This window comes from Parambassis ranga, chromosome 22, assembly GCF_900634625.1.
Source record: "Parambassis ranga chromosome 22, fParRan2.1, whole genome shotgun sequence".
NCBI classification, from domain to species: domain Eukaryota; kingdom Metazoa; phylum Chordata; class Actinopteri; family Ambassidae; genus Parambassis; species Parambassis ranga.
This window is the reverse complement of record NC_041042.1, coordinates 14,659,873-14,684,454: the sequence shown is the minus strand read 5'-3', so window position 1 is coordinate 14,684,454 and position 24,582 is coordinate 14,659,873. Positions and strand designations below refer to the sequence as shown.

Genomic DNA, 24,582 nt, shown 5'->3' with positions numbered 1-24,582 from the left:
ACAGTGCCACCACTGTGAGTGAGAGCGATGTCATTAAGGATAAGGAGAGGCAAGCTGTGATGTTTGCACAAACTGGGTTAACCTTCAACCCACACATACCATCTCACAAGAATTATAATTCCTTTTTTTAGTCATGTGTGAAAATCATCTTCACAGCCAGAGACTGCAACGTGCCAAACATAGATCTGAACTGGCATCAGGAATTCAGAGAGAAGTTTGCAACTACTTACAGGGGAATGCTATTCAAATTCAGATACCAGACACACAGGTGGAGTCTCATTGTAATGCATGTTGGTGGGGTAATTACCCTGATACTGTTTGTTATCATCACATCAGGTTTCAGGGTCAGGGAGACAGTGAGTACATTTAAGAAACTTAGTTGGTGGATTTTTAAAGTCACGCAGCTCAAAGACTCTGTTTAAAATAGCCCGGACTCAAAGCTTTTCATTTTACTTGTACACGACCCTCCACCTTCTTTCATTTATCCCTGACTTTTAATATTCCACTGGATCAATCCAAGACATTTTGCATGCGTGGGTGAGTATGGAAAAGCATTGTCAGGGGTGTGACCTAAAAAAAACAACAGCACACAATACATTCTCTGTCCACTGAAGTGGCACAGCTCTGCTGCTTAAATGGCAAAATGTGTCTCATCACATACAAACTGAATATACCACATTTAAACAGGCCTCAAGAGGATTGATGATTTTTTAACATTGAGTTTATTGCATTTGCTGCAGAGTTAAAGTTTCTGCATTGAATAGTGCTTCTCTGTTTAAATGCATCTTCCCCTCCATCCATCCATCCATCTTCTACCGCTTATCCGGGGCCGGGTCGCGGGGGCAGCAGTCTAAGCAGGGACACCCAAACTTCCCTCTCACCAGACACTTCTTCCAGCTCCTCTGGGGGAATCCCGAGGCGTTCCCAGGCCAGCCGAGAGACATAGTCTCTCCACCGCGTCCTGGGTCTTCCCCGGGGCCTCCTCCCAGTGGGACATGCCCGGAACACCTCCCCAGGGAGGCGTCCAGGAGGCATCCGAACCAGATGCCCGAGCCACCTCAGCTGGCTCCTCTCGATGTGGAGGAGCAGCGGCTCTACTCCGAGCTCCTCTCGGGTGACTGAGCTTCTCACCCTATCTCTAAGGGAGCGCCCAGCCACCCTTCGAAGGAAACTCATTTCGGCCGCCTGTATTCGCGATCTCATTCTTTCGGTCACTACCCAAAGCTCATGACCATAGGTGAGGGTAGGAACGTAGATTGACCGGTAAATCGAGAGCTTCGCCTTCCGGCTCAGCTCCTTCTTCACCACAACAGACCGGTACAGCGACCGCATTACTGCGGAAGCTGCACCGATCCGTCTGTCAATCTCCCGCTCCATTTTCCCCTCACTCGTGAACGAGACCCCGAGATACACAAACTCCTCCACTTGGGGCAGGAACTCTCCTCCGACCCAGAGAGGACAGACTACCTTTTTCCGGTCGAGAACCATGGCCTCAGACTTGGAGGTGCTGATTCTCATCCCAGCCGCTTCACACTCGGCTGCAAACCGTCCCAGTGCACACTGGAGGTCCCGGCTCGATGAAGCCAACAGGACAACATCATCTGCAAAAAGCAGAGATGAAATCCTATGGTTCCCGAACCAGATCCCCTCCGGTCCCTCGCTGCGCCTAGAAATTCTGTCCATGAAAATTATGAACAGAACCGGTGACAAAGGGCAGCCCTGCCGGAGTCCAACATGCACTGGGAACAGGTCTGACTTACTGCCGGCAATACGAACCAAACTCCTGCTCCGGCCATACAGGGACCTAACGGCCCTCAGCAGAGGGCCACGGACCCCATACTCCCAGAGCACCTCCCACAAGATGCCGCGAGGGACACGGTCGAACGCCTTCTCCAAGTCCACAAAACACATGTGGACTGGTTGGGCGAACTCCCATGAACCCTCCAGCACCCTGCGGAGGGTATAGAGCTGGTCCAGTGTTCCGCGGCCAGGACGAAAACCACATTGCTCCTCCTTAATCCGAGGTTCGACTATAGGCCTAATTCTCCTCTCCAGTACCCTGGCGTAGACCTTCCCAGGGAGGCTGAGGAGTGTGATCCCCCTGTAGTTGGAGCACACCCTCCGGTCCCCCTTTTTAAAAAGAGGGACCACCACCCCGGTCTGCCAGTCCAGCGGCACTGCCCCCGATTGCCACGCGATGTTGCAGAGGCGTGTCAACCAAGACAGCCCCACAACATCCAGAGACTTAAGGTACCCAGGGCGAATCTCATCCACCCCCGGTGCCTTGCCGCCGGGGAGCTTTTTGACTACCTCGGCAACTTCAGCACAGGTGATGAACGAGTCCACCACTGAGTCATCAGCCTCCGCTTCCATAATGGAAGGCGTGTTGGTGGGATTGAGGAGGCCCTCAAAGTACTCTTTCCACCGTCCAACCACCCCCTCAGTCGAGGTCAACAGCTCCCCACCTCCACTGAATACAGTGTTGGCAGAGTACTGCTTCCCCCTCCTGAGGCGCCGGACGGTTTGCCAGAATCTCTTTGAGGCTGACCGATAGTCCTCCTCCATGGCCTCCCCGAACTCCTCCCAGGCCCGAGTTTTTGCCTCTACAACTGCCCTTGCTGCAGCACGCTTGGCCTGCCGATACCCATCAGCTGCTTCAGGAGTCCCACAAGCCAACCAGGCCCGATAGGACTCCTTCTTCAGCTTGACGGCATCCCTGACCTCCGGTGTCCACCACCGGGTCCGGGGATTGCCGCCACGACAGGCACCAGAGGCCTTGCGGCCGCAGCTTCGGACAGCTGCATCGACAATGGAGGTGGAAAACATAGTCCACTCCGACTCAATGTCTCCAGCCTCCCTCGGAATCTGGGTGAAGCTCTCCCGGAGGTGGGAGTTGAAGATCTCCCTAGCGGAGGGTTCGGCCAAACGCTCCCAGCAGACCCGCACAGTACGTTTGGGCCTGCCGGGCCCGTCCAGCCTCTTCCCCCGCCAACGGATCCAACTCACCACCAGGTAGTGATCAGTTGACAGCTCAGCCCCTCTCTTCACCCGAGTGTCCAAAACACAAGGTCGAAGGTCGGCTGACACGATTACAAAATCGATCATCGACCTCCGGCCTAGGGTGTCCTGGTGCCAGGTGCACCGATGGACAACCTTGTGCTCGAACATGGTGTTCGTTATGGACAAACCATGCCCAGCACAGAAGTCCAATAACAAAACACCACTCGGGTTCAGATCGGGGAGGCCGTTCCTCCCAATCACGCCTCTCCAGGTGTTACTGTCACTGCCCACGTGGGCGTTGAAGTCTCCCAGCAAGATGACAGAGTCCCCGGTTGGGGTGCCATCCAGCACCCCTTCCAGAGACTGTAAGAAGGTCAAGTACTCTACACTGCTGTTCGGCGCATACGCCGAAACCACAGTGAGAGACCTCTCCCCAACCCGGAGGCGCAGGGAGGCGACCCTCTCACATACTGGGGAAAACTCCAACACATGGCAGCTAAGCTGTGGGGCTATAAGCAAGCCCACACCAGCCCGCCGCCTCTCACCATGGGCAACTCCAGAATAGAAGAGAGTCCAACCCCTCTCAAGGAGTTGAGTTCCAGAACCCAAGCTGCGCGTGGAGGCGAGCCCGACTATATCTAGTCGGTACCGCTCGGCCTCCCGCACAAGCTCAGGCTCCTTCCCCCCCAGCGAGGTGACATTCCATGTCCCCAGAGCCAGTTTCTGTGTCCGGTGATCAGGTCGCCGAGGCCCCCGCCTTCGACTGCCACCCAATCCACTCTGCACCGGCCCCTTATGGTTCCTCCCACCGGTGGTGGGCCCATGGGAGGTCGGCCCCACGTCGCTGCTTCGGGCTAAGCCCGGCCGGGCCCCGTGGGGAAAGGCCCGGCCACCAGGCGCTCGCATTCGAGCCCCAACCCCGGGCCTGGCTCCAGGGTGGGGCCCCGGCTGCGCCATACCGGGCAACGTCACGGTCCTTGATTTTACTTGCCTCATAAGGGGGTTTTTGGACCGCTCTTAGTCTGGCCCATCACCCAGGACCTGTTTGCCTTGGGAGACCCTGCTGGGGGCATTAAGCCCCCGACAACATAGCTCCTAGGATCATCTGGGCACTCAAACCCCTCCACCACAGTAAGGTGGCGGTCCATGGAGGGGCATCTTCCCCTTTGTCTGCTTAATTAACCCTCTGTCTCTCTCACACAAACAGAGAGACTGTAAATGGGAACACTCACAAAACAGTAGATGGATGCACTCTAGTGGCTTGTTTTGGGTACTGCACTTTAAACATTTAAGGTTAAAGTCTCACACATGGTCAGTATGCTGCTGCCTCACATATTCTGTACAGTGATTTAGTAACTCTCTGAAATTATAGTAGTTAAATAGATGGTTTGTTTGTAATTGTGCATTCATCTCCCCAGAAATGTGCCCTGTACCCACCTGTGACTCCACACACACATCATTATTTGTGGCTTTTGTGCACTGCTCTATCCCACGTTCAGTTAATTACATACAAACTTATCTGACTTGCTGTAAACAGTAGTTTTATTCAGGATTTAACATTTAGACGACCACAGAATAGATGAACAGGCATTGGTCTAACACAAAGTTGTTGTTTTTTTTTCTGCTGCTGTCCCAGAGACCCACTATATTAAGCAAAGCTTTAGCTCACCAAATGTACATATATGTATACATGTGTATATACTGTAGGCTGTCAGTTAGTCTTCTGTATAAAGTTTGCATCCACAGAAAAATGATTAAGTTTGGATGATGTATGTTTCATCTATGTGTTGAATAAAAAAACTGAATGTTACAGTACAACAAACAATTTTAAAAAAAGGTGATACAGGCACAGATGACCCCCTTTGTTGTCGCTTGGTGTGTCTGTTCTCTCCGGTAAAAACAACAAAAGTATTAAAAAAAAAAAAGTTGATACAGGTTTTTTTTGAAGACACCAACAGTAGTCTGCATATTACCCATTGTCCAAGCTGCATTTATTTATAGTTGACATGTGAAAAATGAGAGTAATAATTCTAATGTGTTACGTGACCCTTCAGAGTAGAAGGCAGTGTTTCCAGTGGGTCATCATGACCTGGAGTACAGCAAGAAAAACCCCAGTCTAAAAATGGCGGCAGACAGACAAGTCCAACCAAATGAACCTGACAAAGGCACCAACAATACACAGATGTAGTCATCTTTGTTTTAAAAAATACACACATCAAATACAATATACTGCCTTCCAAAGAGGCCATATAGAAAAGAAAAACATGAGAGTCAATACAAGTAACAAAGTCGTACAATTACAGTGGAACTGTACATATGGAAAGCATATTTTATACCATCCATGCCTGTTGACCTCCCTTTTGGAATGTAAGAAGGGATCATTTTTTTTTCTGGTGGTAAATGCAGGCAGGACTTGAGAGAATGCATCTGGCACTGGAGGTTGCAAAAGACTCTCTTATTTAAACACGTATATGCAGGAGGCAGTTTAGATCCCCCCCCACCCACACTCACCAGCAATTTGAGTAAGACAGAGGGAACAAGTCGAGAAACAGTTGGTGGATGGGGAGTTTTGACAAAACTCAGGATTAGCACCAACTTCAGAGGTTTTTGTTTTTTTGAACTGCGCATCCCCAAGCATAGAAGGTGGGACAATGACATGAAACAGTAAAATAACAGTGACGACGTGTGGGTGAATCAATAAGATAAGGATGAGCCTGGTAGATCATCCATAGCCTCATCTGTCTGCCAAACGAATGAGGTGACTAGGGCCTTCATCAGGCTTTCTAGGTGTGATTGCTATAGTGTCCTTTCATGCATTGTCGTGCTTGTAGTCTGCACAATTTAACACAGCAGATTATCTGTTTAAAATATGGATTTGTACTAATAATAATAAAAAAATCACCTGGCCAAAACTCAGTTCCTTAAGCAGATGTTTGTGAAAATTATCCCCAAATGTCTTTTCCTTTTTCGTAAAAACTATTCAAGTATGATTGGGCCAAGGTCTATGGACAAAGAGTCAGGGGTTAAACTGGGAGTGAGCAGGGCAGAAACCAGCAGCTGACCAACACACAAGTGAAATTACAGTATCATCAAATTTTATTTGGTTCATAAAGAGACAGAAAAAGCTTTTATTCTTGTCTTTAGGGTTGAGCTGAGCAAAGCTCACCTCTCCCTCTGTAATAGGATGATTCCCAATTTAACCCCTGGATTTACATTCATGTAAATATAGCGCATAATAATAAAGACCTAACAAGCGACAAGTCGAAAAAAGTTGCATGCAGTGCTACCTCATTAAAGATTTACATTGATCCTACCGTTGAAAGAACAAAATGACTCAAGCCTTTCTTACCTGTTTTGTGATGGTCTCGTGAATCTAATGCTCATAAAGTGAATCCATCTTATTTATAATGCACAAAAAAAGCTGTGATCGTCATGTACATGTGTTACATACAGTATCTAGTATAAAGCTAACGCAGTGCGCAACATGGTCAGTGATCCTATTATAGCCTCTGTGTCTCCTTGCTGTGGTAATGCATATCTCTAAAACTGCCAATTATATATATATTTACTGTCACTGATAGAAAGACTAGAAAGATGTGAGCACATATGAGTCTAACAACACACAGACACTTGTTATGAGTGAATCTGGTAGTGCTTACAAGCTTTACATGCAGTTAATGGTTGGAGGTGATACCGAGAACCAAAAACAATAAATACATTGTATAAAACATAATTTCATATCAATATATTAAAATACTATTTAAAATAATATCTTAGACAATATTGCAATATGAAATTGACTGATAAATAGTTGGTAGGCCTACACAGAGAAATATATATATATTTAAGTATCTGTGTCCTTCATAGTTTGCAGTTTTAATGATTTTTCCAGATTTTCCCCACTGGGTAGCAGTACAATCCAGAGAGCTAATACATTTTCTTTTTTTTTTCCAACAATAATAACAATGAACTTACAGTACACAGTCCCATAATAAAGATATACATACTGAATACAATATAAATGTCAAGACAGAAAAATAGAAAAATATCAATAGAAATCAAAAGTCAAATACATATCAGAGAAAGTATAGAGAGTAAAGTGTACTTATGAGTCTTTGTGGTTCTTGTTGTAGCTGGAGCTTGTATTGGCTCTCATTGTTGGCATATTGGCTGTGTAACTGTACTGTACTGTCCCCCCCCCCCCCCCCCCCCCCAGTCCTGACACACACTTCCACACAGACACAAAGTTACACACATCTGCAAATACAGACACATGCAATGGCACACTTCGCCCCTGCACAGGTGCAGGTGTGTACTCGCTAACAGATACACACACCCCCCACAGCCGCACATACACACACGCACTCTCACACACCCACACACACAAAGATCTCACATGACCGTGCAGCATTTGCAGGTCTGTTTCTTCTCCTTCTCCTTCTCTCCCTCCTCTCCTGCTCCATTGGCCTTTTCTTTCTCTGCCATACTCCCGTTGGGTGGAGCCTGCTCTTCTGTGGCCGCATCTCCCCCAGCTTTCCCCTCCCCATCTTCGATCACAACGAACTCAGCCTTCACATTGCCGTCTACCCCTTCCATTCCCAGGGTCGTGCGGGTCTCCTGCTCCCCTTCGACGGTCTTGTAGCCCATGAACACCAGTGTAACTGGGTTGTCTGCACTAGCTTGGTCGGGGCTGGGCCCCAGCAGCTTGGCCTCAATCCCTGTCACTTCTCTCTTGGGGGTCTGACCGGAGGTCTGCACTACTCCATTTTCACCTATAGGGAGCGCCAGAGCATCACAGAGAGGTTAGGAAAACATAGGGGTGGTCAGGGTAAGTCAAGAGAGACAAAGAAAGAGGAAATATTGTTTTAATGCTCTCTGGTGGAGAGGACCAATTTAATAGAGAAAATGAAGAGGCTATTATTAGCTTGACACAGGTGTTCATGCTGTGTTGCCATGGTTTCCTGTGTGATGACATGTTGCCATGGCCACCAAACTTACCTCCATTTTCTTTGGCCACACCCTTATTGGCTGGTATGCCTGTCTCCAGTTCTTCAATCTCTTGCTCCAACCTGGCTCAGAAACACGCACGAGAATTAATTATTAAAACCTACTGTCAATCCGTTCCCACCAAAAAATCATCATCTATAAGCAAACTCTTAAACATTTCTACAAAAAATGATGACTAAGACATGAGGCTTCAGATTTTATATTGACAGCTACAAAGCTCTGACGCTATGTGTTACTTTAAATACACAATCACTGAACAGCTGGTCAAATCCGCTTATGCTCATACATAGAAATTTGCCTATCATCAGTCAGAATGTCAGAAAGCAGTTTTTACATGTGGCAACATGACAATAGGAAACCTTAAAATATTCACTTTATAAATAGTGTACATGGAGTTTTACGATGCTCACCTGAGGATGACCTGCTCCAAAAGTTTGGTCTTCACCTCGTCCTCCTGCAGGCGCTTCTGAGTCTCCTCTTCAGCTGGAGCTCCATCTAACAACCAGCGCTCTCTCAGTGCCTTTGACTGCAAGAAAGAAAACATGCACATTTATATATCAATGTTGTAATGTATTTTAGAATTATCAGTCCAGCAGTGAACCCCTAATTGAAAGGATCTTATAAGGGACCTTTGATCATGCATCTATCACCAGAAGTAGTTAATAGAAACACTTTAATCACACAGAGTACTGCACATGATTAGCATTTCTCATTTGGACATCAGCGTACTCCCTATCAGAGGAGATTAGTGGCACTTTCACTGAGACACAATGACGAGCCTTTTAGCTAATCTACAACAAAAATCAACCAGCACGCCTGAGTGTGTGTGTGTGTGTCCAGTCGCTCTCTGCTGACTGCTGCCACTGTGTGACGATTCTGTCACACACACTTCACTCTGCTGCCAAATCCTTTTGCCAAGTAGACTATATGGCACCGGGCCAGAGGATCGAGGCTCCTGGCACTAAACTGGAAAATCCAAACTAACATATAATTCTCCTATTATACCCAATTGAGCATGGAACTGGAAATATAGATAAGTCACTGAAAGATAATAGCTCTAATCTTAACATACATCACAAATTTCCTCAAGCTTGACAGTGATTACAATAATCTATTTATGGAGAAGTTAAGCATACTGACTGTGACTAGATGTACTGATAACTAGGCTAAATGTAGACAAAGCTAAATCTAGGACAATACAATTAACTCCAAATCTTAATTAATATAAACCAATTTGTTGTATATTTTTGTTCTGAGCTGTATTTTTTTTTACATTATGTTTGTTCTTTATCTCCGGGTGAATCTGTTTATTTGCTCTATCAATATCCAAATAGCCCTGTATTCTTATCTTGACTCCCCATCCACATTCCCTCCTGCAGATAAGCTAATATCAAAGCAAATGCTTGGCATGCTCAGAGGTAAATATAACAGCATGTCTTACTCGCAGCTGTTAGACTGTGTAGCACAAGACAACCCTGCCCGGCCATATGGAAAAAAAAGTGCTGGAAAAAGCTCTTGTTTTCACAAGTTGGGCTGAAAATCTGGACCTGCAGCTCCATGTGAATTCCTCTGCAGTGATGCAACAACAATTTTCACAGAAATACTCCCCTTGTTTTTTTTTTTTTTTTATTGTCTTCCTCTCTGGCTCAACCCCTGCCCCTTCCGCTCCCTTGTATGTATGTCTCTATCCGTCATAAAGTTCGTGAACCTGAATTGGCTTATAAATGTCAGGGTGTGTTTCCCTCACGTTATCTGTGTTAATATTTATTTTCTTTCTTTAAAAAAAAATCACTTTTCAAACTTTCTCCATTGAGTAATGCAGCTCCAGCTGCACAGAGCTTTACAGCACACACACACTCACACCGTGTAATTCAACACTCCTCATTCCCAAGCCCTGCATGGTCTCTGGGGTACTGAATCTAAACCTGCTCCCCCTCTACCCCTTCTCTCTCTCTCTCTCTTTCTACATTCAATCTTGCTCTCTCTCTCGCCACACCCTACTACCCCAGCGCCTGACATCACTTAATGTGCTCACTCATGTGTACGCAAGCACGCACACGCACACACACACCAGTCTACACTAACAGTCATAAAGCTGGAGTGCTGAAGTTACGTCTCTCTCTATTGTTCTTTGGAGTAAAAGCTGCTAACGTAGCAGACAAAGGGCGGAACTGGGATACACACACAGACACACACAGGGCGCGCAACTACACACACATCCAAATGTACTGAGCAGCTGTTAAGAGAGAAGAGCTGTATTTAAAAATTCATTTTACATCTTTCATTCTGCTAAGTGAAATTCTGTTTCTGTGTTTCTTCAAAAACAATAGAGCCCTAAGCTATAATAGCCAGGAGCTGGTTAGCTCGGCTCGGCACAAACAACAGAGACAGGGCAAACAGCTGACACAGCTGTGAGCCAAAACTTTTACCTTTCTTTGAACATGTTAAAAAAAAGAGAGAGAGATGTGAGTGATCAGTGGCTTCATGTTTTAAATGTGACTGTGTCGGTAGATAAAAACTTTTGTAGCATTTATGTTTTGGCTTCTTTGAAAATTGCAAGTCAGCACTGTCTGAGAAAACAGCCAACACACAGCACCACCCTCCAGGGACACCATCATGTAGTGTTGCCACCATGTCCTCACAGACGTCCTTGGGTGATAAGCCCTTGCAGATGACCGCATGAAGGCCGTCCATTTACTCAGAAAGTGCTGACTTGCAGATTTCAATAACCCGAGATAGAAATGCCACAAAAGTTAGCATCTTCAGGCAAAGAGCTGGCCTGCAGGTGCATCCAACTAGAATTGTATAACTCATGTCCTTCTACTTTAGGCCACTGACATGTAAGTCACTGATAACATGTTAATAAGTGAGTTTAGAGGCTCTGGTAATCAGATTTCATTGTCTTTAGCTGGACTAAGATCAGATGCTTCCTGATTGTATGGGAAGCTACAGCAAATGGCCTCTAGTTGAAGCTTAATATTCACTCACTCTGTGGCCATGCAGAGTCATATGTGATGTAACATATGTGTTTAAATTGGAAGAAGGGTCTATTTTAGGCCCACACAAGATATTTTCCTAAACTTAACCAAGCGGTTTTGGTACGTAAACTACAGTGAATCAAGTTAAATCCCTTGTTTGAGTGACTTTACTCTGGATCATTACTCCTTGTATTGTACAATATACACTTTGATTTAAAGACTGCTGACTGTAATCATACAGTATCTGCAATTTGCTTGCTAATTAAAAACAGAACTCTGTGTTAACAAGACTGTAATATCTCGTCTCACCTTCCTGTGAGCACTGCAAGTGTGTGTGTATAATGCCCTGTATTAGTGCGATTTAATGTGGTGCAGGTACACTTATATATGTTATAAAATGTGGTGTGTAAACTGAGACATTTATTGAATTTTCCGCATGAATGTTGCCTCTGGAAAAACAAAAGGAATACTTGCTGTGGTGTGCACAAAGAGCCTTCTAATGGCTACTCCTGGACAGCATGATTACACTTCCCATCTGCGTGTTTGCATCTATGTGTCCGCATGTGAGACGAAATACGGGGTGCGGTGGGTGTAAGAGCAGTTTCCTGTTGGTGGGAGTGGGACAAAAATCTGTTTCCTCTACCAAAGCCCACTGCATTGTCTGAGGCTTCTGTGTTCTTTCATGAAGCAGCGCATACAAAATCGAACACACACACGTGCAGATACACACTTACAATGGGTTGCTCTCAAAATAGAAAAAATGTGGGAGCACGCAGGGGCAGTAGCACAGGTCAGGAACACTTTTACAAACACACACACACACGTCTGCGCAGGCGCATACACACCTCAACCTTTACTCTTATCTGTGACCTGCTGAATTGTCCAGAGCTGAAATAGCTTTGATAGTGCTGACACATACACTCTGATATAATGAGAGTGTGTGTGTGTATAAACAGCATGTGGAGGAGCTGTCAGTGTTATCTGACCATACTGAACATTCCGTGACAGCAACAGTTAGGGAGGATCTCACTATGTTGGACTGAAAGATGTGAAAGGAACTGCTGTGTTTAATGCTGCTGTGTGTGTGGGTGTCTAACATTGCTCACACATAGAGCTTGAGTCCTGAAAACGCAGAGCTAACCGGCAGTATTTCTGTTAGTCCGTTTTAAGTTAGTAAGCGAGAGGCGTGCAGGGGCGCAGGTGACGCATACATTATTATTTTTTTTTTAATCAGTGAAGGGTTTGAGTGGATTTGAAATAGACTGTACATCATTTTGCCGGGTTCAAATGTATGAAGTTAGGATGAGGATGGTGAGTCTAAAATTGAACAAAACGACCTTAGCTCTGCACTGACTTATTTACACCTGATGCCTCCTCCTGACTGGCTGACTGTAATGCACCATTAGTTCAACATCATCACTGACAAACAGGATCATGTCTCTAAAAACTCAACGAGTAGAGCAGTACAAAAAGGGCATGTGAAGATGTGTATGCAGGTGGAAGTGTGTGTGTGTGTGTGTGTGTGTGTGTGTTTACCTTGAGATGCTGGAGTTGTCGTCGGTCATCATCCAGCTGCCTCCTCTTGTTCTCAATCTCTGTCTGCTTCTTCCTTTTCTCCTGTTACCACACACACACACACAGTATGATCACCCTCTGCAAACACTTCTACAAAGATCAATCTAAATGTGGTGTATTATGTCTTCCAGGAGCTGACAGTTACTTGGATACTGTGACAGAAAAGAAGATAAAAGTGCAACAGACATGGAGCAAAGTCAAGAGAGAGACAGAAGGACAGACAAAGCTGTAGCTACAGCATTAGCTTGTGATGTCTTCTAATGGGTGGAGGAGATAGGATTTAAAAGGCTGAGCCATTACGAAGCAGTCAGACACTGACAAGCGGCAATGATTTGTTGATTCTACAGCCCATTAATATGCCCCAATGTGCACTGTGTGTGTATATGAGAGAGAAAGGTAGAAACAGACTGTGTGTGTGTAAATAACTCACAGCGATGGCCTGGAGTCTCTCCTCTTGTGACACCTCAGCCATCCTGACAGAAGAGAGAGACAAAGAGAGGGCGAGTTACAACCACACATGACCACATTACACATGCTGACAAACAACTTTCTTTGACTGTTGCGTTTGCTCACCGGCCATTTACCTTCCAATGACTTTCCAGTGACTGAGGTTAAATATCTGTCTGCTTGGCACTAAATCAGTGTCTCTTTCCTGTCAGTGAGAGTCAGTGTAGGCATGCTAATGTGCAAACAGGGCGCTGCTGGAGATTCCTGCTCTAATAGATTCCAGACAGGAGCTCCAGGATGGAGGATGGACGGAAGCAGAGCTGAAGCCAGAGGGGGAAAGACTACAACTCTTGCTCAACTGGGATGGAACAGAACTATCACTACAGTACACTCCAACAGAAAGTCATAAATGTTACACTGAAGTTTTTTTCCCTGTAAATGGCTGCCATTATCTGGTCTGATAGTGAAAGGCTATATAAGAGGATTTAAGGGGCTATTTAAGAGAATGTAGAATGTAGACCTCCTCATGCTTAAGCCACAGTCTCTTCCAGTGAAAGCAGTGTGTGAGGCACTAACCATATGACTGATTTAACACAGTAATATTAGAATCGACAGCACCATGTAGAACATGAATTTACCACTTAATAATTATAACTATCAACACACAGCACATTTCAACACATTTGCTGTCTAACACATGTATGTTATTGTGCCTAAAGACACAACATTTGCTTGTTTAAATGCTTTTTCCTGAGTCCTTCATTTTTAGACTGCTGGTTGGACATACAAAGATACAAAAAATAAACAGAAAAACATTATTGGTTAAGAAATCTAAAACTGTCTTCACTAGTCCCCACTAGTTAGGGAGTAAACAGAAGACGATAAACTTACACCTCTGCATGGAACCTTTGCAGTGTGATTGAAATGTGATAAGCTACGTAGGGCAACTATCCAGGAACTTATTGAGGAAAAATTCTTTAACTTAATGTCAAATTATCATTGTCTCAGTTTCCAGAGAAGACACTGATTTCTCTGACGTGAGTCTCTGCTTGCTTGTGGTAAAGCCCTTAATACTATTTTGCGGGTGATTTTCTTTTGCAGGTTGGCGAAGGTGTGGTGAGGAAGCTTGCAAAGCAACATCGGCAAACTGCCTTTTCCAGCCTGGAGTGAAACAGCATATGTGGGAACCTCATTTATACACTGGTCCAACAAAACAACTTCACATCACTCCCCACCCAAACTAGTAAAATGTTTAAAACTGTTTGATTGTGTAACCGTGTCTGATGAATCCCCCCAAACCCCCCCCCCCCCACTGCTATGGTTTGAATTGAGCTTGCATCATTTCCCAGCTAACAAAGCTCAGATTGTGAGGAAAAAAAATGCAGCATATCAACACTTCACTTCCCCCTTGCTGTGGCCCTTGTACAAACATAAAGACATATTATGTATCTACATACTTGCTTTCAACCAGCAGGTGAAAAACCTCAGCATGTACTCTGGAGGGAGGACAGCCTCCATTTTTGTCCTTCCTGTACTTATGCACACATACATTCCAACACCCTGCTCCTCTCAAGCTCAAGCTCAAGCCACATCAGCGTCACATGGAGACCTTTGAGAGGCAAAATGAAAACCACAATCATCTGATCAGCCCCTCAAGTACACACATAAACACACATATTGTACTGTCGAAATGCATTTTTTTAGAACTTTTGCTTAATCCACCACAAACAGGAAGAATCAAAAAGCCATGAGGGGATGCACAAGTACAATGTGGTAAACCAGCAGTGTCAGAAAGGAAACAAACCTTGAACCTCTACATCGTAACATAAGGCTCGATAAATGCAAACATCATCACATCATTACGAAATCCATCCGGGTAATGTTTTTATGTGTATCCTAGCACTGGTTTAAAAACTACTTTTCTGCTTAAACCTCCCTCCCTTCCCATCCCTCAGGTCACAGTGGAAGCTGGGCAGTGAGATGACTGCACATCTGGATCAGTTCTTCAGTGGCATGAAGGCCTGGGTGTACCGGCTCAACTTGATATTAGAGGTCTGAACAGCCTGACCTGGAAAATGTCATTTTAAACAACTCAGCTCTAACAAACAGAAGCTAAAAAAAAACAAGTTGTGCATTGATCTATTAATATCTGTTTTCCCAAAATACATCAGTTGGGAAGAAGCCTGCCCATATGCATGTATATGGGCATATTTCACTGTTTTCTTTTGGAACTTGTACCTTTAAGTGTCCATTTTGTCACCTATAAAACTGAATTTTAATGCTAGACCTGCCTGTCTATCCTCTAAGGCAACTGTAGTAATGATATTTTAAGAGCTCTTGGAAAACTGTCCACCTTGCTGGAACACTGAGGGTCTATGTCCTTGCAGCCTTGCCTCATAAATTATGGACACACAAGGAAAAAGGAAAGTAGACATCAGACGGCACAGTTAGACGAGTAATTACATTTGTGGCAGAAAAAAAGAAGAAAGGGAGGGAGGCAGTCGGTCGCTCAGAGACAAAGACACACTGAGACAGATAAATCAACAATATCACTCAGACAGGCTTGAGAGAGATCTCTTAAAGGGTAGACAAGCTTAAAAAAACTATATGGATGAGTTTAATATTATGACAAGGCAGGTGCATGGCAGAAGAAGTCAGGGAAACAGACTAATGACCAGCCCTATTCCCTGTTGAGTGCACTGCTGCTGTAGCATTTCCAGGAACACATTAACTGCCTGTATAAAGCACCAGCATCCTCTTCTAATAGCATTGTGCTCATGGCTCTGGCACCGGCAGTCACTCTGCACACTCTATCTGCACTGAAATGCCCTAAAAGTAATCAGCTTATTGCCTATAAAGCTAAATGATAATAACCCCGCTCAGCATCTTTGTTTTGGGGATTTAATGTTGTCCAAACAGTGAGTAAAATTCTCCCGTCGAAGGTGAGAAGAAGTTGTTCTCCTTCCAATAAATTGGTTACATGCAGCTGTAAATAAGCTCAGAAAAGTTGTTTAAGAAACATTCATTGTTCACACTAGGGGTCAACAAGCACATGCTGTACTGACCTGCAGGTGAGACCAATCACACTGTGTGACTCTTGGTCAGTTTATCTGTCAGCAGTAGTGGCAGATTATACCATCACCACAGGATTATCTTAAAAAAACACCTGGAGCTGCACGCTGCCACATACTGATCCTGACTGTCCCTCCTACGCTCACACACACTCTGATGCACAGATTTATTTAAAGCTTGTTTTTGAAGCATTTGCTTGTTGTTTAATAGTAAACACTTATAATGAATGCACAATGCCTGAACTGATCTAACACCTACGACATCACAACCAAGTAGGATGTCCCTTGATAAAAAATACAATGACGATAACAAAAACGAGGAGGAAAAATACGAGAAATTCATTTATATAAATCTTATTTTCTCAATTACATTGTTGTGTAGTCAAAACCTTGTGCCTTAAGGCCTCATTGTCGCCCATAACCGCTTCATTTCTTGTGTAACAATGTTGTCGGTAACTTTGTAGCTACTCTGGTGACACAGTGTTGTTGGTAGGTCCCTTCTAGGTTTGCCTCTCTAGACGTAGCTTGGAAGATGTCTTGTCATCTTTCAAGCTAGGGGTGAAGTACCCTATCCACTTTATTGTGCAATCCAAATGTGCAATTTGAATGGAGCAGCCAGATGATCTAGTCTGAGGTGCATCTGAAGAAATTAAATTGCAATACAGTTTTTGCCCTCCAGACATGCCAAAAAATGAATTTGGGTTGTCTGAATATACAGTCACTCCTGTAGCTTTAAAAATTCACTAGTGCACCAAACCTACCAGAGGAAAATAGTCCACATCACATGCATGATCTACCCAAGCCTGAATACTAAAGGAGAACTCTAATTTCAAATGTCGGTGCACATATCTGAAGAACTGCTGGCCAGTTGGAGCCCTTCTTTTTCACCCATTAGAAATAAGAAAGAAAACAGTTATTCATAACTTTAAACAACATGAATGGAGGACACAGAAGAACGGCAGCAGAGAAAAGTTACAACAATAATGGTCCCAGTCGTAGAACTGTAGCAATAAATTATTTCCATCATTATTGCCTTGTGAGAATGAAATGTGTTCACTCAGCTGTTAAATCATAACAACAAGAACCTTTTAACTGATATTTTGGCAGCTATAATGAAACCCCCCCTGCACCCTTACTAAACACCTGTGCAGAAATTAGTTGAAATCCAGGGCAGAATAATTACGTAAGCAGTATTACAATGAGGAAAGATCCCCTGATGTGAAAACGATTGTCGTTTCTCATTGGTTCTGAAGGGGAAAGGCAGACACACACACTAAATTCCACAGCTCTTCAGAAAAAAAGGATGATACTGAAAATGACTCTTGAGCTTAATGACCCAGGCCCTGCATTAAAAAACTGAGAGACTCTAGAAGAGGAAACTAATCTGAAATCCCCTTCACGCCGACTGTGTCAGAGTGGCACTTCTTTCTCCTTCTCTCTACTCCCCACTTCCACAGCTTCCTTCCTTCAGGCCAAAAGAGCACAGGGACAACAATACTCCTCCCTGCCATTTTTGCCCTTGCCTCTCTTACATACACACACACAAACACACTAGTCCCAGGCCAGCGCACACACACACACACACACACCATGACTTCTCAACAACCACCACAGAACACAAATTGTGTCAAACATAAACAGCGTGGTGCCAATAAAAACTGGAGGAAGTCTGCTGAGGTCACATGTTAGTATTCCGGGGTCAGAGGGTAAAACTCCTTTCCCTCCTGAGGTCGCCCATAAATAACAGCTCTGTCAGTACAGATGAGAGTAAGACACTGTGTAACATCCCTGTCAAGACGACAAATGAGAAGCCACACACGGGCTTAGGACTCGTGGGGTTGGATGAGAAAGGCTGAGAGTCAGCTCCGAGTGTCAGAAGACAACAAGGAAGTGATTGTTGTTTTTAACTCTGTGTATCAGGACTTCTTTAATGAAGTAAATACTGTTTTGCAAGTTAAGTGGTCAATCATTGAGAAATACTAATGCTGCCATAGTGTTCCTCTTTGCAACATAGCAATGAGATATAAGGATTACGATAAGAGAAAAGGTCAAATCTCGATGATAATTCACAAAACTTGTCTGACACATGTGTCCTCCAACTCAGGCATGGGAAAGATTTGGGGTTTCTGGCCATTTTTGAGCACTCTCTAATCATTTGTCGTCATTCTCATATGCTTCCCATTGACCCCTTGGTTGTTCTGCTCACAAAAACCCTGAGCTGAGGCAACATCTCTGCCCTCCGTTTCTTCTCCAGTGAATTCCTCTTTATCAACGTGCCTCATGCCCACATGTTTTTCACTTGGCCACTCTCCACCTTTGTTATTTCAACAGGAGCAAACCTTCACTCTGCAAATCTGTTGAGTCGCTGCTCTTTGCTTATTAATTTTCATACATCCAGGGAATGCATGCTGAGTCTACAGCTCCTGTGACACTTAATCGATCCATGTGTTTTGATTAGGGCCACTGCGTGGAGGTCAGAACGCAGGATCAGCTTGTAAAAGGTGGAAATACATGAAGTAGTACAAAGCATCTTTGATGTCAGTGATAGGTCTGCTTTGAAGACAGGAGTTTGGTTCACAATGTTCAGAAAGTACTAAATCTTGGACAGAGTGGAGAGAAGAGTGACGTAAATGCCTTTAAGTTCCACACCTGGAAAACAATCTGTTCCAAATTTGCAAGCAGAATGTCAGAATAAGTCAAGGACAACATGAGACGCAGATGTTTGTGAACTTCTGGACATCACTACATAAAGGATAACACAAGCAATTGAAATGCCAACTGGGTCCGACATTGGAAATAGGAGAATCGAATGTTTCTCTTTTCTGATGAAACTTGATTTCATAGAAGATTTTTTTAGGTCTTGGACTGCTGGTTGAATAAAACAAGCAATTTGTGTGTGCGAATATAAGAACTCATTTGCTCAGTAGAATACATCTGACCCTCCTCACAGTTATACCAATTTCCAATGTCCATGCTGGTCCAATCACAATTACTGTAGAGAGAAGCCTCATTTTGTAAACAGCCAATTTGGCTGCACCACACATTTACGTGGCTGTGATTGGTTGTAGGTCCATCCAACTGAATCCAAACAATCAGTCGAAAACAACCGTTGGAAATCAGATACGACCAGGGAGATCTGTGTGTTTGAGACAAACAGGCTGGACAAAAAGTCAATCTCCTTAGATAGTAGATTAGAAATCTGTCATGGGATTCTTGGCAGATTACAAAACACAAATGCCAGTTTGTATTCTTTCTTATTTACAGCATGAAGATAGAAAAGACCTACAATAAATAAAGAATACAAAGGAGGTTCTAATTATTTACTTTCACTTGAGCCTTTCCTAACAGCATCACCATCAGCATGACCTGCCAGCAGCCCTGCTTTTGTGTTTACAGACAACCCATTTCCATAGTGGAGTGTCTTGAGCGTCCCTGTGTGCTCTCTCTGGTCAATCAGCAAATTCTATACTATCCGGAAGTCCATGGACCTGCATTATTGTTAACACAGGAACCATTAGGCCTAATAGGTGCCTTCCCTCATGGCAAGATCTCAATCCCCACTTAAGGCTCTCAAGAGGTTCAGGAATTGTTTATACTAAGTATGTTTTTCCCAATATCAGCCTGTCCAATCTCTTCTAGGATTATAAAACTGTTTCATTTACAAGGGGACATGGTCTAATATTCATTTTTTAAAGCAAATGTTCCGATGTGTGTATGGGTGTTAGGAGTATCCACAGTGCAAAAAGATGGATGATCCCTCTGTGCTGCTTATCAATAGTGCTTTTGATACCATCTTTGCAGCAACACTGATGATCGTCATATGAGCATGTGGGTGTGCGCGTGTTTTGGGCAGCGGGCAGAAAACACATACACAAATGCACCAACACACACACACACTGCTGCTGAGCACATTTCCCTCTGAGATTAAAATGCCTTAGTGGCTAAAAATGACAGTTTATCAGAAGACAGACTGATCTGCTGGGAAGAGAGTGAAAAAAACAAATCCTCTCCTGCCTTATCTGCCATGACGAAGCAGCAAGGTGGGGGGTTGTAATGAGATAGTCAAAAAAAGAAAAAAAGAAAAAGTGACTATCCAGGAGAAAAAAAGGAGCCAGAGATTAATAGAAAGAGAAAAAAAAACACACAGCGGCAGAAAGGGCAAGGTGGATTGCGAGGCATTATCTAATAATATCTGCCCAGATGTTGTACACTTGCTGAGCAAGCTCTCACTTCCACTTCCTCTTTTACCCAACAATCCCAGCTTTCAGCATAAAACAGTGACTGTTTGAGCTTTTCTAATTCATGTCATTCATTTCCATGACTAGCTTACTGATCTGATTTTATAACTACTGCATAAATGGTTTCTTAATGACAGCAAGGTCAGGCAGGGTAATTAGTAATATCCATCACTCCGGGGCTACTCGCTCAGGGCAGGATATGATCCCATTAAAGGCCTTCTGCCCTCTGGAAATTATGCTGGATCAAACAGCTACACCACGGAAATTCAAGGAAACAGCAGTTGTGTTGAATTTTAAACTTCAGGTCTGTATGTGTCTACCTTAATCTGAATAATCCTGTATTTACAGATTAGTTCATGATAAACACTGACATACTTTAAAGCTAGAGCTGCAGTTACAGCCTCTACGTGTAAAGCTGTGGTAAGACAAGCCCAAACGCCTGGTCCAAAGACACACTCAGCATAGGCCAATATGCTAGCGACAGATATCCCAAAGGGACTGGGGTGTATATCCACAACATTGTTTGTCAATGATCAGACAATATTATCAAAATTGATGCACAAGCACACTGGTCCCAGCGCAAGCGTTTGCCACCACACGTCCTGTTTATACACTCCCGAGAAGCCGTGTTCATAAATCAACAATGTTCGTGCACTGCAGGGTGAAAAATAGTATGTAGCCCAAATCATGCGATGATAGCAATAACAACAGATAACAACAACAATAGAATAAACTACTGAATGAACTATTATCCTGCTTTTATTTATATTGTGGGGCTGGCATATACACTGAACCTCGTAAAGGCAAAAGCCACAGAACAGTTTTCCACAGGAGTGGGCGGCACAAGCCCAGGGGGTACACCGGCAGCGGCGACCTATTGACTGCCGTTGCACTGGTAGTAAGTAAGTAGTCTCAGCACAGCAAACCACCTGTGTTTTGGGTTTCAGGAATGAAAAAAAAAACACCCCACCCTCCAAACTTTGTGGATGGCGCTCGTCGGATTTAGACAATCCGTATACACAGCACTTTGGCATTGTTACATTGCTCGAAAGCTTGCCAGGCTCTTGTGCCTAGATACGGTTGCTAAGACATGACTGGCTAGTAGACGTTCTTTGGGAGGAGTTTCTGTAGGGTGAATTGGTAAATTGAAGATATGATTGCCACTTTAACAATATGTTGAGTTAGGATTTCTTCTGCTGTTCATGGTAATCAGGAATTAGCATCCTTCCAGCATTCAGACCAGTTCCCTCTATCTAAATTGGTATAAGCAGATCCATCCCAGCTCCAACCTATCCCTGCCACACCAAGGACACAGTCACCACCACAAAATCTCAACACACACACACACAGAATCCCTTTATTCAAACTGACTGACTACCGACTAAAAACGCGAACACAAAGCTGCACACAAAGACAGAAATGTGGCTGTCCACAGTCATGATGCCAGATGATGATTGGTTGGACAAGACAAGTGCTGTCAGCTCTCACTGCGAGTTGCTGACGCGACACAGAGCAGCCACCCAACCGGACAGTGACCCTCAGCTCGCATACACCCCGGCTGAGGCCTTTTGAGGACTCACCATGTCTTGCTTGTACAATAAAATGACAGAACAGACGACAAACAGAGGCAGAGATGTGCAGCCGGCAAATGAAATCTTGCACCTCTTTGCTGCAGGTCTCTTATAAAGCGTGAGCCGTGTAGCTGCTCATAGAGACTGATCTGTTCATAATGTAACAAGACCTGAAATGAAATTTATTTTGGCACCTTTCCAACATCAACACTCAAACGAAACAGGTGTCTCTTCAGCTATTGCAGTGACAAAGACTTTACTGTATGCTTGTGGCTGAACTTCTTGGACTCCAAGAAATGTTTTGGGTGTGTTAATGTTTACATACTGAGCCATACACTTGCTTGTCGTGTCGACAAAAACAAAGCAGCAACCCAGGAGAAAAAAAAACAATGGACACAAGACCAAACAAAAACACAACTCTTTGTCTGGTTGTGTTTTGTTGTCCACCTGCTGTGATCAAACATAATCACACACACACACAAAAAAACAGAAATGGAGCTGGTCCCGTTGATATTGTTCTATTCAGAGACAGGAACAGAAACAGAAGCCTACGTGATCATCTGAGAGAGGATGGAGGAGCTATATCTATGTGAGGCAACCCGAGCTGAGATGAAAACATCAGTCTGTCAAGGATGCACGGTCTCATGCTCCCCTCATGAACCCGACCGCCTGGTCGGTCCACTGCACAGTGTAAATTCCAGACAGGAGTATGTAATGGCCAAGGTTTATCAGCTCATGCGCGCCATATTGGAGCGGACTGCTCACATCACAACACGCATATAGAAGAATACCCTGTTACTCTCCCTCTGCTCCACACACACACAGTCTGTAACCAGTCAGCATCTCTCACCCGTGCAGTGACGGCCATGCACGGCTGGCGCCACTGGAGAGAGAGAAAAATAGGAGACAACCTCTCCGCGCAAAACAGATCGATGTTACATGATGGATCATCAAAAGCATCCGCGTAAACGCGTCGTCCCGTTACACCTGTCGGCCCTATCATGTCTTGGAGTAGTGTAAAGCAGGCCCTCTAGGCATGCGGTAAAGGATGACATAACATAAAAACAACAGTGCATGTTCTAAACCCCAAATTAAGCAGCGACTTCTGCGTGCGCATGCTATTTTGAATTCAAGGATGCTGCGCCTCTTGTGAATACGAGTAGTAGCCTCATATTAATGCAGCAACAGTGTTTACAGTACGGCATGTCATTAACATAAAAAGATGGTGTCAGTATTTTTTTGTTATGTTTATCCCATTCTCGTAATCTTTCATCCTCATGTCATCCCTCCTGTCCGAGGCAAAGGATGCTGCCGGGCTGGAAGCTTAAAATGTTCCGCCTGTCTGGACACTAGATCACCAAATGCAGGTCAAGCTGATGAAAACACACTGAAAATCACGACTTACTCAGTTGCAGATGCCTTTTTCCTTCCCGCCTTCTAAGCAAGGTGTCGTGTTGTTTATTTCTGAGCGGAATACCCTCTGCCACCCCTTCCTCCTCTCCTCCTCCTCCTCCTCCTCCTCCTTCTCTTCTTCTTTCAGCTGGCACCTCTTCTGTTGACGCCGAGGTGATGCCGCGGGTAAGTCGCACAGCCCGACAGTAATGAGAGCCCTATTGTTTCTCCTCCTAAGCGAAAAGGACGCGCGGCGGACTCGGCTGATGTGCTCCCGGTAGGAATCTCATGGGCAGTGGGGCGTCGTCTGAGGCAGGTTGTAGTCTAGTTACTGTACGGGTGAGAGAGAGAGGGAGAGTCAGAGTGGTATGTGAAGGGGAGTGCAGAGGGGAAAAGGATACGCCTCCCTCCCTGCCTTGTGGAGATAAAGGGGGCCCAGTGTGTGCGCACGCTGGCTGAGATATGGGTCCTCCTCTCCAAACAGGGGGCCCTGCTGCTGCTGCTGCTGCTGCTGGCTCTCCTCCGGTCTTATCATATGACGTGCAAGGAACCAGGTTGTCTGCTTCGGGGCTGCAGAGTACGTGCTGCCTTAAATTGGGATCAAATCCAGAGGAGAAGGCGCCATTCTGCTCAGTTTCACTGCTCCACGTCTCCATCTAGTGGTAGAAAGGCTCAATGTCAAGAGTCCTTAATGTGTGATTTCACTCTGTTACATAAATAACCTCAGGCTCCCAGGCTGAATGGCCTTTCAGCCTAAGGCAGGGATTTGAGCATCATCTAGACTGTATCAAAAATCACGTGGTCTACAATTTTAACTACATATTATTAAGCTGCAGTTATTGTTACAAACGTATATATCTTTTTTTTTCCTTTTGTCTTTTTTTGTTTGTTCTGTGTTTTTTTTAGGTCTTACCCTAATTACCCTTTTACACCTGCCTCTTCAGATCTTCTAAAAAAATTGCACCACCACCCACCATACAGCAGGGGGTGCTAGAGACCCAGACATGTTCTGTTGTCATTTAGGCTTCAGTTAGACAGCAGTATGAACCCCTGCAGCTCCTTCTTCATCTCCAGTTTGTAAGTGTCATAAATATGGTTGGTGTTGGATGCAGATTTTAGGAGAGGGGTCATCATGTGGAAATGTGGGCTGGAGAGATGTCCTGCTGGAGGAGGACTCCTCTTATTTAGGGCAAATCCTCTTAAAATGTTCCGCCTGTCTGGACACTAGATCACCAAATGCAGGTCAAGCTGATGAAAACACACTGAAAATCACGACTTACTCAGTTGCAGATGCCTTTTTCCT

General features: G+C 44.6%; 1 protein-coding gene across 3 annotated transcripts; it reads right to left on the bottom strand.

The window, feature by feature from the left end:
* Nucleotides 1-6,855: 6,855 nt before the first annotated feature.
* palm1b (paralemmin 1b) lies at nt 6,856-24,575 on the bottom strand. Of its 3 annotated transcripts, none has more exons than XM_028394655.1 (6): nt 24,560-24,575; nt 12,991-13,033; nt 12,522-12,602; nt 8,418-8,533; nt 7,999-8,069; nt 6,856-7,772 (listed from the first exon to the last, which is right to left on the bottom strand). In XM_028394655.1, the coding sequence occupies exons 2-6, from the start codon at nt 13,030-13,032 to the stop codon at nt 7,393-7,395; spliced, it is 690 nt and encodes a 229-aa protein (XP_028250456.1). In that variant the 5' UTR covers nt 13,033; nt 24,560-24,575; the 3' UTR covers nt 6,856-7,392. The 3 variants fall into 3 exon arrangements, with proteins under 3 accessions (XP_028250456.1, XP_028250454.1, XP_028250455.1); XM_028394653.1 differs by lacking the exon at nt 24,560-24,575 and adding an exon at nt 23,293-23,780; XM_028394654.1 differs by lacking the exon at nt 24,560-24,575 and adding an exon at nt 13,145-13,229.
* Nucleotides 24,576-24,582: the final 7 nt, after the last annotated feature.